This window comes from Pan paniscus, chromosome 1, assembly GCF_029289425.2.
Source record: "Pan paniscus chromosome 1, NHGRI_mPanPan1-v2.0_pri, whole genome shotgun sequence".
In the NCBI taxonomy this organism is placed as follows: domain Eukaryota; kingdom Metazoa; phylum Chordata; class Mammalia; order Primates; family Hominidae; genus Pan; species Pan paniscus.
The window spans coordinates 33110943-33129166 of NC_073249.2; the positions used below are offsets into that span (position 1 = coordinate 33110943).

General features: G+C 36.8%; 1 protein-coding gene across 1 annotated transcript in view; it reads left to right on the forward strand.

Moving 5' to 3' along the window:
- Positions 1-18224, forward strand: part of USH2A (usherin) — an 800680-nt gene that overhangs the window by 129539 nt on the left and 652917 nt on the right. The window contains exons 10-11 of the mRNA XM_003814150.6: positions 1465-1660; positions 4458-4588. Coding sequence (XP_003814198.3) covers positions 1465-1660; positions 4458-4588 — 327 coding nt within the window. The remainder of the gene's footprint in view (positions 1-1464; positions 1661-4457; positions 4589-18224) is intronic.

Here is an 18224-nt window from a genome sequence, read left to right on the forward strand (position 1 = left end):
GTGGTCCGTGACCGATCACGTTTATTTTTTTCAGTATCTGTTGGTGATTGCACACTACACATTTATCATTCAGTTTATTTATAGAAGAGAAGCGTGTGGTTGTGTTGCCTCCTTGTGAGTCATAAACCCGAGTGACACTTTACAAACACAGATATTCAAAAAAGAAGAGGAATTGGACAGCAAAGAGGAAAACACTGCAAAGAAAGAAAATACTTGAAGTAAAATTCAGATTGAACCTAAGTGGAGTCATAGAAGAAATAGTCACTACTGAGGTTTGAGAGATTCTGAATATGTAGCCAGAGCTACTTAGTGAAGGTGAACTTAACATAAGTGAGGAAAGTGCTTGCCACGAATAGGGTGAAGATGTCCTGGAGGAAGTGACACCCAAACACTTCACATTAGAGGAATTCTCACAGGTACTTCACAACACTAAAAGCATAAAAGTTAAAATGTTGGAAGCTGATTCAAACTTAGAAAGGAGCGTGACAATTCACCAAGGCATAGAAAAGATGTGGCCGGGTGCGGTGGCTCACGCCTGTAATCCCAGCACTTTGGGCGGCCGAGGCGGGCAGAACACGAGGTCAGGAGATCGAGACCATCCTGGCTAACAGGGTGAAACCCCGTCTCTACTAAAAATACAAAAAATTAGCCAGGCGTGGTGGCGGGCGCCTGTAGTCTCAGCTACTCGGGAGGCTGAGGCGGGAGAATCGCTTGAACCCGCGAGGCGGAGCTTGCAGTGAGCAGAGATCATGCCACTGCATTCCAGCCTGGGGAACAGAGTGAGACTCCATCTCAAAAAAAAAAAAAAAAAAAAAAAGATGCTTGTGTTCAGTGTGGTAAGTTATAGGTGAGATGAAGGCAAGCACTGTTCAAAGTACTTTTAGTGAGTATTTTACAAAGGAGTAAAACAACTTCTCCAAGTTTTTAATGTTTTAAATTACAGAGTACTAAATGGTCATTTTTACTGGTTTATTTCTTTACATTTATAACCGGCATTGGGGAGTTGTTAACATGTTGAAGTTTTACAAAGTCTTAGAACTATCATAACCTTTCCTGTTGATTATTAAGATCACTTTGCATGTTTGTAACACAAAGGGTAAACACTTGAGGGGATAGATGTCCCATTTTCCAAGATGTGATGATTACGCATTGTATGTCTTTTTCAAAACATCCCATGTAGCCTATAAATACATACACCTACTACGTATCCACAAAAATTAAAAATTAGGAAAAAAAAAGATCATTTTCCATGGTTCAAGCTTGCATGGTCACTTTTACAATTCCACCCTACCATGCCCGTAAATATGCTATTTCTGACTTACGAAATATTGTTCAAATAAAATCATTGCTGACTTTTAACTCACTGATATGTGCTTTACTTCTGGTGAAAGGCCTAACATAGCAATAAAATGAAAGAAAATCACAACTTTATTTTCTTTACTGTTCTGATATTTTTTGTTCTAGTGTGATCGCTGCTTGCCTCTTTATAATGACAAGCCTTTCCGCCAAGGTGATCAAGTTTACGCTTTCAATTGTAAACCTTGTCAATGCAACAGCCATTCCAAAAGCTGCCATTACAACATCTCTGTAGACCTATTTCCTTTTGAGCACTTCAGAGGGGGAGGAGGAGTTTGTGATGATTGTGAGCATAACACTACAGGTAAGTAGCAAATAAATTCCTGAGTTGGTTTGGAGGCCTGTGTGCTTCTATCTACAAAGCATATTATTTTAAATTATGTTATTGCTATCTTATTTAAGGATGTACTTTCATACCTTTAAGTTTGAAAATCAAAGCTAGTTCACCAAATCTTCCTATTTCCAAATCACTAGGTAGTTTTCAGAAATAGCACTCTAGTCTTAAACTATATCCTTTCAGGAAAAGGATTTTGTTGTTGTTTTGTTTTGTGTTGTTTTGTTTTGTTTTGTTTTGTTTTTTAAAGAGTTCACACCATTTGGCTAAACTACAACCATATTTAGAATAACTCAGGAATGCTTACTTTGAACACATATCCTTAAAATAAGTTTCCTTTTGTCCCCTTTATTGTCCTTTATGTCTGGATTCTCATGTGGAGATTGCGTTCATTCAGATTTGGCATGGACACTGGTAGTCTGAGAATACTCTTTTTGAAAACACTAATTAAATGGAGATGATGATAATCAAAGTCCTGTTCTAAAACTACAAAGCCTTTGACTAGTCATTGAAAAATACTAGTGATTGAAATATACCATCCTTTTTTTGAAAGGCAAGAAATGGCCAACATCTGAATTTGTAAAATGTAATAGCATATATCTGATGGGTTTCAAAGTGGTACTCTTAAGCATGAATCCATTTATCGGCTGATTATTGATAACTTAAATATCACAAGATCTTGGGTAGGTGCTGGGGACATGAAGATGAATAAGACAATGAATTTTCTGTCTTTGGGTTATTGTATAGTGGGAAAGACAGACTATTGAAAGGAATGATTACAAAGTTGTCTAATGATTGCTAAGATAGGGCAAGGACGGTAGGAGTTAACCAGTTGAAAGATTAGGATGGTGAACTAAGGCTTACTATTAGGGAAACATTTTGTGCAGTGGCCTAGAGGAGGGAGAAACATGACACGTTTGAAAAACCAAAAGATGGGCAAATGGCTGGTGGTAAGAGATATTAGGAAGGAAGGCAGGACAATATCATAGAGGACTCTGGAGCCATGATAAAGCATTCGGCTTTTATCTAAGGTCAAGGAGATGACACTTAAGGGTTTTATATGGGAAAGGGGCATAATGAGTTACTTGTTATTAAAAGATACACCTAGTTATAAAGTAAAAAATGGATTGGAGAAGGTTAGAGTGGTTGGGGAAAACCAGTTAGTGAGATGCTGCAATAGTCCAGGTGAGAAATAATGTCAGAATACATTTCAGATGGTATGGATAGAGAGAAATGGATCCAAGAGATATTTAGGATAAAAAGGTGAGTGTTTTGTGAGCAGAGTGTAGGCAAGGGAAGGAAGGAGAGCCAAGACTGATACCTAACATTACATTCTAGCTTGAGCAGTAGGCTCAACATTGGTGCCAGCCATTGAGATAGAAAATACAGGAGGATTGAGATGAGGGAGGAGATGGCAAGTTCTGTTGTAGATATGTTCACTCGGTTTCCAAGAGACATAGGAGAAACTCCTAGGGGCAGTTGGAAACACAGTTCTAAAGCTCTTTCCTTCAAGGAAATCCTCTCATGATGCTTTAGAGAAGATCAGAATCACTTATACATGTTAGTGACAACTATGCTTATCATGGTTTATAAATGTGTATTGCTCCTGGTATTATTTAGTTAAGATTCCTCTTACCTCCTAGACCATAAGAGAGCTTTGTGAAAGAGATGCAATGGGTATTGTGTATTTAGTTCACTACTGTATTACACAGCACTTAGCACAGTATTTGGTACATAGTAATCATGCGATAAATATTCATTAATTGATAAATAAAAGAGAGATTTCTAGATTGGAGATATAGATTTGGGAGTCAACAGCATATGTAAATGGAAATAGTCTAGAAATATTATAAATCAATTTAATTTTTAACTAGCTCAATAGCCAATATCTATCAGAATATGAGTTTTCATATTATTGATTATTGATTATTTCTGTAGTCTTCAAATATTGGGGCAATTTCAATATTTTTTGAGCAAAGTACATCATGTTTAAAGGGGGAATTGATAGTCTTGAGCTCCACTTCAGCTTATTTCAATTATCTTATATACTAGTCACGTTCACTTTAAAAATTCCTTGTAGTTTAGGTTTTTTATTACATAATATAGCAAAGGAAATTTATAATTATAAATTATAAACTATGGGAATTACCTGATATATCTAATATGTCAGGCTATTCTAGTATTTAGTATGAAAAGTACTTGGTATCTCTAAATATAATGAATTTCTATTTCAATCTTTGAAATGAAAAAAATGGCCACTAACATAATCATTTGTTTTTAATTGTGTTAACTACAGAATAATAAATTATATTAAGAGAAGTCTCCCATTTTACAGGACTGAGTCCTAGAAAAATATTTCCAATACTACATACCTGCTTGCTTCTTACTATATAAGTATAATTTACCACATATGTAGAAATTTCTCCTGCTGTATTGTGTTTAGATACAGTGCCTGGCCCTAGACATAAAGTTTTAAGTTTAGGAACAAACTCTTTCCAAATGTATGGGCCCCTATAAAGCACAGCTTTTTAGAAGTGTGGTATTATATAACAGATGGGAGTTTAATGAAGTAAAGCACAGTTTGTAACAGGTTCATTGTTTCATATGCTCTGGATCACTAAATTGGCAGGTAGAGATGAAAGGTGCATTAAAACGGACGTTCCGAAAATTATAGAATTCCCTCAAAGGAATACAGTCTTTAATTTTGAATTATGCAGCTGATTTTAATGACTTAGAAGTCATAATGCATAACCTTTCCCTGATGCAGGAAGGAACTGTGAGCTGTGCAAGGATTACTTTTTCCGACAAGTTGGTGCAGATCCTTCAGCCATAGATGTTTGCAAACCCTGTGACTGTGATAAAGTTGGCACTGGAAATGGTAGCATTCTTTGTGATCAGGTGAGTTTTTCTGAGTATTTAAGGTAAAGGATTACTCTCTCTGCCAGAAACTTATTTGGATGTTATTTCACTAGTAGAATTGAAGACTGCATTTACCAGGAAATCCTCTATGTGCATTTGCATTTCAAAGAGATGGCTGTTCGTGTGCAACTTTTAGTATGGACATGAAATATAGCACTAGTTCGGTGGTCCTTTGCATATAAAAAGGCTTATTTTAGTTTTAATTTTACAAATGTCAAAAAATCGAAGGGTAGAGGTTCCAAGTAAATTGGGGTATATGTCTTGGAATTATTGGTGAATTAATATTAATACATGATATAAATAAACAAGAATAGTTTCTCCAAAAATTCCATAGAAGATCGTATAGCAAAAGTCACTTACACTTAGGGCCAAATGGAAATTATGATAGCCTCGCTTCTTAATTTCTTAGTCTAACTTTCCCTCTTAAAAGTACAATGGATTTTTTATAATTTTAAAACTTTCTTTTTACTTACATCACAAATATCGATGTCTAGCCTACATGCACACAGATTCTAACTAACCTCAGTTCATGTATCCTACCTCAAGCAAGAAAACAGACTTCTTATTTAAGCTGAAGTTTTTACCTGTTCTGATAATACTAATAAGTGAAAATTGTGAAAATCGGTAAAGAAGAAATTTACTTTGAAGAATCAATTCATTGATTGTATTAATTTTAAACAGTTACATATTCTGTTATGAATAAATAAGGCTAGGAGCATAAACCACAATCCAGTTATAGAATATTTGTTAAAAAGTTATATTGTGAACATAATACACACAAGACAAGATATCTTTCTCCTATAATTTTGAGAATTCATTAAAAATTGCTTTCCCAAATAAAAGACAAATATAAACCAAGACAAAATATGGATTCAAAGACCTTCAGAGTAACCATCATATGTTAATAAGGGGGCATTACATGCTTCATTAGAAAGCTGAAGAGTAGGAAAATTATTAATAAAGACAATTTCTACTATTTTTATTTTATAATATTGAAGGACTATTTTCTCAGAAAGTCATACTACAGTTTTCCATATATTAATTAGTAAACTCTGACTGTATCTTTAGATTATATTTCATTTTTACACATCCACCCTGAGTTTTCAGCATGGCTATCTTTTGCTTATCATTCAAGTATTGATATATCATATTTTGAGATATCTTTGCTGACCACCCAATTACAAAACATTCTCAAGTCTTTCGTATCATCCCATGTTACTCTCATTACAGGCTCTGTAAAATTAATTTATTTGTTTACTTTTCTTCTTCTCTCTTTCCAACATAGACAGAACAGTTTCGGTCATATAAAAAGCCCCCAATAAGTATTTGTCACATAAATGTTGAATGAATAAAGAGAGATTATCTGAGCACTGATCTTATAGTTAGATTGTTATTTTAAATGGTCATTACAATAATCTGAGCATTATGTAAATTTTCACTTGCAGAACAGTTTTTCTCCCTGAAAATCTAAGGTCAAGAGCTTTGTTATATAGTATAGGAAGACTGTAAACTATAGTTTTACCTCCCAGAATCTCAGTTACGTGTCTAACCTACACGAGTTACAGTGCATCAGATTTGTCTCTCCATTTCACCATTCAGATCTACAAGAAATTGAAACCTGATTTTTCTGAACTCAAACTTCTATTTCAAGTCCATTTTATAGGGATGCTAGACAACCTTGGGTGGTTCTGTGCTTGTAAATAATTAACAACTGACTAAGAAAAAAAAAGGCCACCATAATCAATTTCAATCTACCAGTGAGATGTCACTGAACATGGAGTTCAGAAGAAATGTACTTAATCTGCTCTTGTGAGCCAGTGCAGTGTACTCCAGCATACTACTGGCTCTAGATTTCTTTCTTAACATCTTATAAAGTGGAGCTAATTATTGGATGGAATTATGAAAGACTGTACCATTTATAAGCAGGATATTAGCTGTAGATAGTGTTATTTTTTAAGTTGGAGAAATTTTTCTCTATTCCTAGTTTTTCTGAGAGTGTTTTTTATGAATGGCGTTGAATTTTGTCAGCTGCTATTTCTGCATCAATTATTATGATCATGTGATCTTTTTTTCTTTAGTTTGTTAGTGAAGTAGAATACATTGGTTGCTTTTCAAATGTTGAACCAGCATTGCATCCCTGGAATAAAACCACCTTTGTGTGTGTCTTTGTGTGTTATTCTTTTCATATATTGTTAAATTTTATTTGCTAAAATTTTGCTAAGGATTTTACATGTGTATTCATAAGAAATATTGCTCTATGGTTTTGTTTTTATATATTGTGTTTGTTTCATTTTGTTATTAGGATAATACTCTCGTAAAATGAATTATAAAATCTTCCTTCCTGTTGTTTTTCTATAAGAAATGCAGAACTGGTGTTAATTACTCTTTAAAGTTTACCCCATTCTCATACATAGTATTCTAGTACATAGAATACCCCATGTATTAGTCCATTTTTGTACTGCTGTGAAGAAATACCCAAGACAGAGTAAGTTGTAAAGAAAAATAGGTATTTATTTATTTATTTATTTATTTAGAGACAGAGTCTCGCTCTGTCACCCAGGTTGGAGTGCAGTGTCATGATCTCGGCTCACTGCCACCTCCACCTCTGGGGTTCAAGCTATTCTCCTGCCTCGGCCTCCTGAACAGCTGGGATTGCAGATGCTCACCACCATGCCTGGCTAATTTTTTTCTTTTTTTTGTATTTTTAGTAGAGACAGAGTTTCACCATGTTGGCTAGACTGGTGTCAAATCCCACCCACCTCAGCCTCCCAAAGTGCTAGGATTACAGGCATGAGCCACCACACCTGGCCAGAAGAATAGATTTAATGGACTTACAATTCTACATGGCTGGGAAGGCCTCACAATCATGGCTGAAAGTAAAGGAGAAGCAAAGGCATGTCTTACATGGCAGCAGGCAAGAGAGAAGTGCCGAGAGAGGAACAGGGAAAGCCCCTTTTGAAACCATCAGATTTCATGAGAACTAACTCACTATCATTAGAACAGAATGGGGGAAACTGCCCCCATGATTCAATTATCTCCACCTGGTTCCTCCCACAACACATGGGGATTATGGGAACTACAATTCAAGATGAGATTTGGGTTGGGACACAGCCAAACTCACACTTGGCCCCTCCCAAATCTCATGTTCTCACCATTCAAAACAAAATCATGCCCTTCCAACAGTCCCCCAAAGTGTTAACTCATTCCAGCATTAACTCAAAAGTTCAAGTCCAAAGTCTCATCTGAGACAAGGCATGTCCCTTATGCCTACAAGCCTGTAAAAGCAAAAGCAAGTTAGTTACTGCCTAGATACAATAGTGGTACAGGCAATGAGTAAATACACGCATTCCAAATAGGAGAAATTGGCCAAAACAAAGGGCCTACAGTCCCCATGCAAGTCTGAAACCCAATGGGGCAGTCATTAAACCTCAAAGTTACCAAATGATCTCCTTTGACTCCATATCTCACATCCAGGGCATGCTGATGCAAGAGGTAGCTCCCACAGCCTTGGGCAGCTCGGCTCCTGTGGCTTTGCTGGGTACAGCCCTCCTTCTGGCTCCTTTCACAGGCTGGCATTGACTGTCTGTGGCTTTTCCAGGCACACGATGCAAGGTGTTGGTGGATCTACCATTCTGAGGTCTGGAGGATGGTGGCCCCCTTCTCACAGATTCACCAGGCAGTACCCCAGTGGGGACTCTGTGTGGGGGGTCTGACCCCACATTTCCCTTCCACACTACCTTAGCAGAAGTACTTCATTCATTAGGGCTCTGCCCCTGCAGCACATCCTCTGCCTGGACATCCAGGCATTTCCATACATCCTCTGAAAGCTAGGTGGAGGTTCCCAAACCTCAATTCTTGTCTTCTGCACACCTGCAGGCCAAACACCATGTGGAAGCTGCCAAGGCTTGGAGCTGCCATTCTCTGAAGCAATAGTCTGAGCTGTATGTTGGTCCCTTTTAGCCACAGCTGGAGCAGTTGGGACACGGCACCAAGTCCCTAGACTGCACACAGTGGGGGGTCCCTGGGCCCATGGGACCATTTTTTCCTCCTAGGCCTCCAGGCCTGTGATGGGAGGGGTGATGAGACATGTCCTGGAGACACTTTCCCCCATTGTCTTGGTGATTAACATTTGGCTTCTTGTTAGTTATGCAAATTTCTGCAGCCAACTTGAATTTCTCTCCAGAAAATATATTTTTCTTTTCTACTACATTGTCAGCCTGCAAATTTTTCAAACTTTTATGCTCTGCTTCCTCTTTAACACTTACTACTTAGACATTTCTTCCACTAGATACCCTAAATCATCTCTTTCAAGTTCAAAGCTCTGCAGATCTCCAGGGGAGGAGCAAAATGCCACCAGCCTCTTTGCATAGCAAGAATGACCTTTACTCCAGTTCCCCACAAGTTACTTATCTCCAGCTGAGACCACCTCAGCCTGGCCTTTATTGTCCATATCACTATCAGCATTTTGGTCAAAGCCATTCAACAAGTCTCCAGGAAGTTCCAAACTTTCCCACATCTTTCTGTCTTCTGAGCCCTCCAATCTCTTTCAAACTTTCCCACATTTTCCTACCTTCTTCTGAGCCCTCCCAACTGTTCCAGGCTCTGCCTGTTACCCAGTCCCAAAGTTGCTTCCACTTTTTTGGGTGTCTTTACAGCAGCGCCCCACTACCCAGTACTGATTTATTGTATTAGTCCATTCTCACTCAACTGTAAGAACAAACCTGAGACTGGGTAATTTATAAAGGAAGGATGTTAATTGACTTATAGTTCCTCAGGGCGGGGGAGGCCTCAGTAAACTTACAATCATGGCAGAAGAGGAAACAAACACATCCTTCTTCATATGGTGACAGCAAGGAGAAGTGCCAAGTGAGGGTGGGGGAAAGTTCCTTATAAAACCATCAGATCATGTGAGAACTCACTATCAGAAGAATAGGATGGGAGAAACTGCCCCTCATGATTCAATTATCTCCACCTGGTTCCTCCCATGACATATGGGGATTATGGGAACTACAATTCAAGATGAGATTTGGGTGGGGACACAGCGAACACATATTGCTCCAGTAAAACTATCTCAGATTTCTTTGGAAACAGAAATAATTTATTATTAATTCAAAATAAAATACTACATATATATGTACATATATATGTGTGTATATATGTATATATATATAGAGAGAGAGACAGAGAGAGAGATACAAGGAAATGAGAGTCATATTAACATCATTAGGAATTTAATATCACTAGAAGACAGTTCAGAATTACCTTAAAATCCCAAAAGAAGACATTTTGAAGAAAAACTTGATACTGAGTTCTATCCAAGCTATGGCACCAACATGAGGTTAAGATTCTTTTTGTACGAGAGATGGTCAAAACATTACCATTCATAACCCCATATTAAAATATTTAATATGCAAAGTGAAAAAGGAATGTAAGACTGGGGACAACATTAAACAAAGGAAATGACAAACAATTATGATCCAAAGAAATAAATACATAAGTCAAAAAATATTTTCAAAGTATCCATTGGTCTTTATGGTCTTCAAGGATAGTTTCCTTACATACATGTTTAGTAATTCAATTTTATTTAAGATCAAATCACAATTTTTTGTGATTTGAGAGAAACAAATAACAAGTAGAGGGCTAAAAATACTATATCCAAATATTTCAGTGAGAAACTGGATGCTTTTTTCCTGAGATCAAAAGCAAGATAACAATATCCCCTAACATTGTACTGAAAGTTCTAGCCAAGAAAATGAAATAAAAGACATTGAGATTGGAAAAAGAGAAGTTATTTGTATTTGCATATGGCATTATCTTATAGATAGAAAATCCTAAGGAATTAATTCAAAAGTATTAAAACTAATAAATTCAGGCTGGGCGCAGTGGCTCATGCCTGTAATCCCAGCACTTTGGGAAGCCGAGGCAGGTGGATCACGAGGTCAGCAGATGGAGACCATCGTGGCTAACATGGTGAAACCCCATCTCTATTAAAAATACAAAAACAAAATTAGCTGGGCATGGTGGTGGGTGCCTGTAGTCCCAGCTACTGGGGAGGCTGAGGTGGGAGAATGGTGTGAACCTGGGAGGTGGAGCTTGCAGTGAGCTGAGATCACGCCACTGCACTCCAGCCTGGGCGACAGAACGAGACTACATCTAACAACAACAACAACAGAAAAAAACCTAATAAATTCAGCAAGGTTGCAGAGTACAATATCAATACACAAAGATCAATTATATTTCCATATATTTGCACTGAACAATCTGAAAATAAAATTAAGAAAACTTATTTTAAAATATCACCAAAAGATTAAAATATTTAGAAAAACATTTAGTAAAAGAAGTGTAAAATTATATTCTGAAAACCATAAAACATTGCTGAAATAAAGAAGAACTAAATAAATAGAATGACACCCAATGCTCATGTATCAGAAGACTTAATATTATTAAATTAACAACACTCTCAAATGGATCTACAGATTTTTTGTAATCTTTGTTAAATGCCCACCTTACTTCTTTGCAGACATTGACCAGATGATCCTAAAGTTTATATGAAATTCATGGGACTCAAAAATGTCCAAGATAACCTTATAAGAGTTGGAAAACTCACCCTTCCCAATTTCAAAATTTACTATAATCAAGACAGCATGGTACTGGGATAAAGATAGACATAGAGACATATTCACTGAAATAGAATTGAGAGTTTAGAAATAAGCCCTCATATTTATAGTCAATTGATTTTTGACAACAGTGCCAAGACAGTTCAGTGGAGAAAGTGTAGTCGTTTTAACAAATGGTCCTGGGACAATTGTGTTTTTATATGCAAAAGAATGAAGTTGGACTCCTACCCCACCTCACATATAAACAAATTAATTCAAATTAAACAAAATATTGAATATAAAAGCTAAAATTATAAAATCTTGAGAAGAAAATGTAGATGCAAATCTTCATGTCCTCGGATTAGGCAGCGGCTTTTTAGATATGACACCAAACGCCTAAGAAACAGAAGATTAAATGTGTAAATTGGACTTCATTAGAATTAATATTTCAAAGCACACCAACAAGAAAGTGAAATAAACAACTCAAAGAATTAGTTGCAAAGTATATAATAAATCTGTAATAATGAAGAAAATATTTGCAAAGCATATATCTGATAAGCTTGTCTAGTATATATGAAGAACATGAAGTGAATAATCAAAAGACAAATAACTCAATTTTAAAATGGGCAAATAATCTGAATAGATATTTCTCTAAGGAAGATATAAAATTACCAGCAAGCACATAAAAAGATTTTTGACATTAGTCATCAGGGAAATGCAAATCAAAACTACTGGGCAAGCCCACTTCCCAACCAGTGGGATGACTGCAACTCAAAAAAAAAAAAAAAAAAAAAAAAAAAAAAAAAAAAGGACAAAAACAAAAGTTGGTGAGGATGTGGAGAAATTGGAGTCTTCTCATAGACTGCCTATGAGAATGTAAAATGTGCACCGACTTTGGAAAATGGCTTGGTGTTTCTCAAAATATTAAAGATGGAATTACCATATGACCCAGAAGTTTCACTCCTCTGTATGTATCATATATTCTCATAAAATCTTATTGGTGAATGTCAATGCCACATTGTTTATAATAGTCAGAATGTCCATCAACTGCTGAATGAATAAATAAAATGTAGTATAATCACACAATGGAATATTATTTTACATTAAAAAGAAAGAAATTACTGGTACCTGCTACAAAATGTACTCAAGTCTCAGAAATTAGAGTAGGGGAAGGAAGACGGATGAAGAAGAGAGAAAGCTTGTTTTGTTTTGTTTCCAAGTGCAAAAATCTGTTTTAAAAATATATGTAAGGAAAGACATGCTTTAAAATGTTAACTTTTTTGGTTTTAAAAACACTTTTCCTTTTATATAAACTTTTTTCTTTTTCCAAATCTGCTTTATTTATAACTTTTATAGTCAGAAAAAAAGGAGAATTTTCATTCAACCTGATATATAGCCAGAGAGAATTACACATAAGAATAGGAATGTAAATAAGAATGATAGAACTTTCTGACTTTAAACCCCCACATTGTTTATCTTTAAATCACATTCATGTATTATCTTAATTTTTATTATTTTCTCATGCTCCAAGTATAGAGACAAAGTTTATGGAGTATCATTACATGTGGAGATATTGTGTCAAGTCTACCTTACCTAAATAATGTTATAAAAGATTTCAAAAAATGTTTCCAGACATTGTCAATAGGATAACAGAACACACACTAAAAAAGTTGTCAACAGTGTCAGAATTATAAGCTGCAAAATTGAATTCAAGGACATTTAAAAAATTCATGCAATTTCAATCCTTAATAATATTAGGGAGCACACAAGGAAATTAGGCAGTAGTTCAAGTCTCATTTTGTTATAATAACTTAGGAATGAAGCCAGCCCCAAATGGCCTGAGTGACTGTGTCGTGCACTCTATGTTCTGGAAGGGAACTTTCCCTTTGGCACTTGTCATTTGAAACTCAATCCAATCTCATAAGATATGGCATGTTTGCCTTATTCTTCCATAAGAAATGTTGTTGTAATTCTTCCTTATGTGAATGCCAAAATCTTGAGAGGGGCATAAAGTAATGCTCTGAGTCACTGAATCCTAAAAATACTGATGCCACAGTCAAGACAGAGAGAACATCTAAAGCACAGTACTAATATTAATAGGAGAGAGGAAAATGAAGAGTAATAATGATTATTGAGGAATAACTAACATGGAATCCTTGGATCCCTTGGGTTACTATATGAGTGTATAGTTTATATCTGTATAAATTGAGTAGGATACAATTTATGTCTGTGTCATACAACTGTAAGTCTGTGTATTTTTCCTTTTTTTTTCTTTTGTCTGTATTTTTGAGGGTGAGAGCTTTCAGTACTTTCATCAGATCCAAAAGGGATACATGAACCAAAAAAGATGATAATTACTTCACCATGGAAAAGAAGTCTATCTTATGAACAGGCTGGGTTATTAGTTCAGGTACATATTATGTGAGTTTTTCAGGATACCACTGCACTTCCTTCTTGTTTGCTTGAACTTAATGCATGAATTACTTGACATGCATCCTGAGTTGGAGGTTAACTGTCCTTTTCCATTTCCTCATCTAGTGCGACTTAAGTTCAGATCAATCAAATAGAGTCCCAGGCCTAGATGATGCCTCTTCTGTACTTTGACATATCTGGAGAAGGGTCTGTGAATCCGCACCTAAAGTGCATACATCTAGAGATCTCAGTCTGATCCTGACCCAAGGTGGGAGTGAGCCGCTTGTCTCCATTCTTTCCCTCCACTGACCCCACTCCTCCACATATTTTCTGGGAGCCCCAGAGTCCCTGCTATAGCCACCTCCACAGGTGATGGTGATAAGGTAGGGAGACCGGTGAAAGTCCCTAACATAAGTCCCTAGCATATGGCCTGACTCATGTAGAATGCATTCAAGAAATATTGTCTGAGTGCTTTCTTGCTTGGGACTTTTTTCATCCCTGCTACCTTCTCTCCCGTTTACTTTGCTTGTTATTGGGTTGAGCTGAGGAAGCCATGGGGGTTCAGCCACTGTAGTCAAGATGGTGGTCGTCAGCTAGGGTAGTCCTCAAACTTTTAATGCACATGTGACTATCCTAGGTATCTTTTTAAAAGACAGATTCTCATTCAGGAAGTTTGGGGTTGGGGCTCAGATTTTACATGTGTAAAAGTTCCCAGATGATACAATTGCCGCCTGTCTGTGAACCACTTTTTGATAACCAAGGAGTTAGAACACTGTCTATCAAAGATATGTAGACCAAAGAAGCTGAATGTAGATAGGGGTAGGGGAGTTGTGAGTGCGTACTCACGAGCACATGTATACTCTTGGTCAGTTGTGGGTTTACTTTGCTCCATCCTCTGAATCCCATCTTAAAAGCAAGGGTTTTCCAAGTCATCCAAATTAAGTTAGGCTTGAATTGTGCCCTGGGCTCTACCTTTAAAATTAGAGTGTATCACCTAATAGCCATTTTTAAAAGGAAATAAAAACAACAAATAAGGGAATTAAAAAGTTGTGTGAAAACCAAAAATATAGTTGTAATTATATAAAAAGAGAGAATAGCAGATTGTAATGCTCAATAAAGCATCAATAGGTTACTGCAATAGCAACAGAACAGAAATAAATGATTAAGAGATATTTAAAAATAGATTAATAAGAAAGGAAACTGAGGTTGAAATGAATTAGACGAAATGGAAAGGCATCAGTGAAGGAAGCATTTCTAGGTCTGACCTATGGAAGATGGAATAATAAGGAACAGAGACCCTACTCATGAAAATTGATTGTTCTGGTGAAGTGATAATTTTCAAAACAATACATTTAAAATTTGAACAGAATATACTTTCTCTGCATAATGTACCATTTTTCTGCAGTTCATTAATGGTTTCTCTTCTGTTCAGAATTAGGTATTTGTCATTAATTACCATAACATGTCCAAAAGTCATCAGGTGAACTTCCCTGAAGTATATTCTTATATTTTGTATGACTCAAATATTAAAGTGTACAAATAGAAAAAATAAGTATTGCATAAGTTTCCTTAGCTTATGAGAAATCTGACCATGGATAGTATGATCCACGGATATTGGATGTATACATTGAGGTGGTGAAGGATGTGAAAAGAGGAGAGATTTCCCAGAGCTTCAGTAGAGACAGAAAGGTCTTGGCACAAGCCACGTGGTCTCTCCTTCAGAGAATTAGGGAAGTTTAGTAGTAATATTTCTCATACAGCTGGTAAATTGAGTAATATCTCATTATTCTGAGATTGTAGAGGATGAGATTCACAAAGACAGGAACAAAGGTCCTGGGGTATAAATGGGAAAAGAAGGGAAAAATTAATCTTAGCTGGATAGGAAGGTTAGTATTGAGGGAGTTATCCAAGAATCAAGGTTGTGACAAACTGCCTGAAAGTAAAAATAGATGGAGTTGTAACTGAGATGAGGTCTTAGCCTCCAGTTTATGTTGAGTTCCACATGTTTGAATACATCTGACATCTTTTTGGGAACAAGCTCATCACAAGGGCCCAGGTATACAAAATTGGCCAAATACCAATACCTCAGGCATTTAAGGCTAGATTCAATAGCCCTAAATAGCCATAATAGCACTAGCAGAAGCATTAGGTAGTGACTGGATATTGGAAGAACTGATTTAACTAGTAAGTGCAAGATAATGTGATACAAGGCCCATTGCCTTGCTACCAATAGCAATGTAGTTAGAATAGGCTAAACAGATGTAACAACCCCCCAAATATCTAGTGGCCAAAACAATATACAGGCTCATTTGTTGCTCATATAACCTCTCCAAGACAGCTGTTCCTACCTCCTTGTTGGATCTTCTCTTTGTGACAATTCAGGGACACATGCTCCTTCCATTGCCTGGATATGCCTTTAACTAGGGAAGGAAAAGACAATGTGGAAAACAACTTCCACTTTTAAAATGCTTTGGTCCAAAAGAGGTGTGTGTCGCTTCTGCTATCATTGCCATTGATGATAGCTAGTCACATTGCTAACTAGTTATATAGAAGGCTGAAGACATGTAGTCTCTAGCTGGGTAACCACTTTGCAGCTACATTTGTGTACTATTGAAGACTAGGGAGAATGAGTCTTGATGGGGAGCATGTCATCTCTGCTTAATACTCATGCAACAGAAGGTAGCCCAAGAGTGAAAGGGGCATTCTCTTCTTTTCTACACACAGAACGGGATAACTTCTGTTTAATGAGGACCTCTGAGAATAGAGTACCCCATGAGCATCTCAGGGGTGCCAAGCCATTAATATTGGTGGGACTACCTGCTTGGAGGTGGACCCTGTAATATTGGTAGATGCACCTGTGAAAACACATATCATAGCAGCATGTATCAGCAAGAGAGAATTGGATATAGGAGGAGAAACAGCTTGTGTGCAAGGTTAAAAGATTTGTTCATGAGCACATGTGAGAGAGAAGCCCCAGGAACAAGGAAATGAGAAAACAATTACTGCCTCCTACATGTTCCCAGAGGAGGGGGCTGGGAGAGCAATTAAGCATAAAGAGCATTAATTGCATAGAAGATGCTGAGGGATGATACATTTGAAAGCAATTTCAAAATATGAGTATTTTAAGACTTTTAGCAAGAATAGACACCATAGGCTGTATATAGTTTCCTAGAGTTATTATTAAAGGATGAAAACAACTCTTGTTTAGATATGTAGGTAGGTAAGTAGGTAGATATAGATAGATATGAGAATAGTAAGTTTGTTTAAACAAATTATTCATTATATCATAGTGACCCTTAGTGCTTTTTGATGATACTGACTGATATGGTTTGGCTGTGTCCCTATCCAAATCTCATCTAATAGCTCCCATAATTCCCACGTGTTTTGGGAGCAACCTGGTGGGAGATGATTGAATCATGGGGGCAGGTCTTTCCTGTGCTGTTCTTGTGATAATGAATGAGTCTCATGAGATCTGATGGTTTTAAAAATGGGAGTTTACCTGCACAAGCTTTCTCTGCCTGCTGCCATCCATGTAAGAGGTGACTTGCTCCTCCTTGCCTTCTGCCATGATTGTGAGGCCTCCCCAGCCATATGGAACTGTAAGTCCAACAAACCCCCTTCTTTTGTAAATTGCCCAGTCTCAGGTATGTCTGTATCACCAGCGTGAAAACAGACAAGTACTCTGGCTTATTGAGGAACAGAATATAATCAGCCTCCTTCATTCCTCACTCACTAAACCAATGTGCTGATCATTTCTAGAGGCAAGGATACTCCAAGAATCAAGAAAGAGCCGATGATGAGACTTTCTATTATTCTCCTGGACTGGATGTTGTCTCAGCTTCTGCTGGGCCATAGAACCCTGCCTCTACCTTGACTTACCCACATGTTGTTTTGGTGCCAAGTATTGAGTGCTGCATTTTGGGGTGTACAAGAGAGATTGGCATATTGCTAAAAATGTGCGAGGACAGAAACGACAGAAACTAGTCTGTAAGATTCTCACGGGTTCCACTTGTCTTGCACTCGTCATGTACAAAAATATGCCAAGCATTGTAGTTCATTAATTCAGTCCTTACCAAAGCTGGTAAAGCAGTTATTAATTTATCCACTGTAAAGTTGAGGACGTCCAGCCTTTTGGAAATTAAATAACTCCTCCAATATCACACAAGTAATAAGGAGGTTGTGCAGAAATTGAAAACTTGTGAATTTCCAAAGCTCATGCCCAGCTGGAGGTTAGAGACATAGGGTTCCTACCAAAAATGTGTTCCTAGCACTCAGCATAGTGTTCAGCACTTAAGAGGAAACCTACAGCAGATTGCTAAACTGGGTATTTACTTACACTATCCAAAAGTAGGAAGGAAACATATCCATTTGTTTGTGAATTATTGTATCAAATCCTATTAATTTCATCCTAAATATTAAATAAAATTCCTAAATAGGAAATAGCAATGTTCATATAAAGAAGCAGCAAATTAATTTATTGGAATCAACACATTCCTCAAATGGAGATTTGGTTGATATTAGAGACTTAATGTACCTCCCTTAGTGCTTAATGTATAACAGAGATTCCACTTATCTTACCTATATAACCTAAGAAATTTGAATATTTT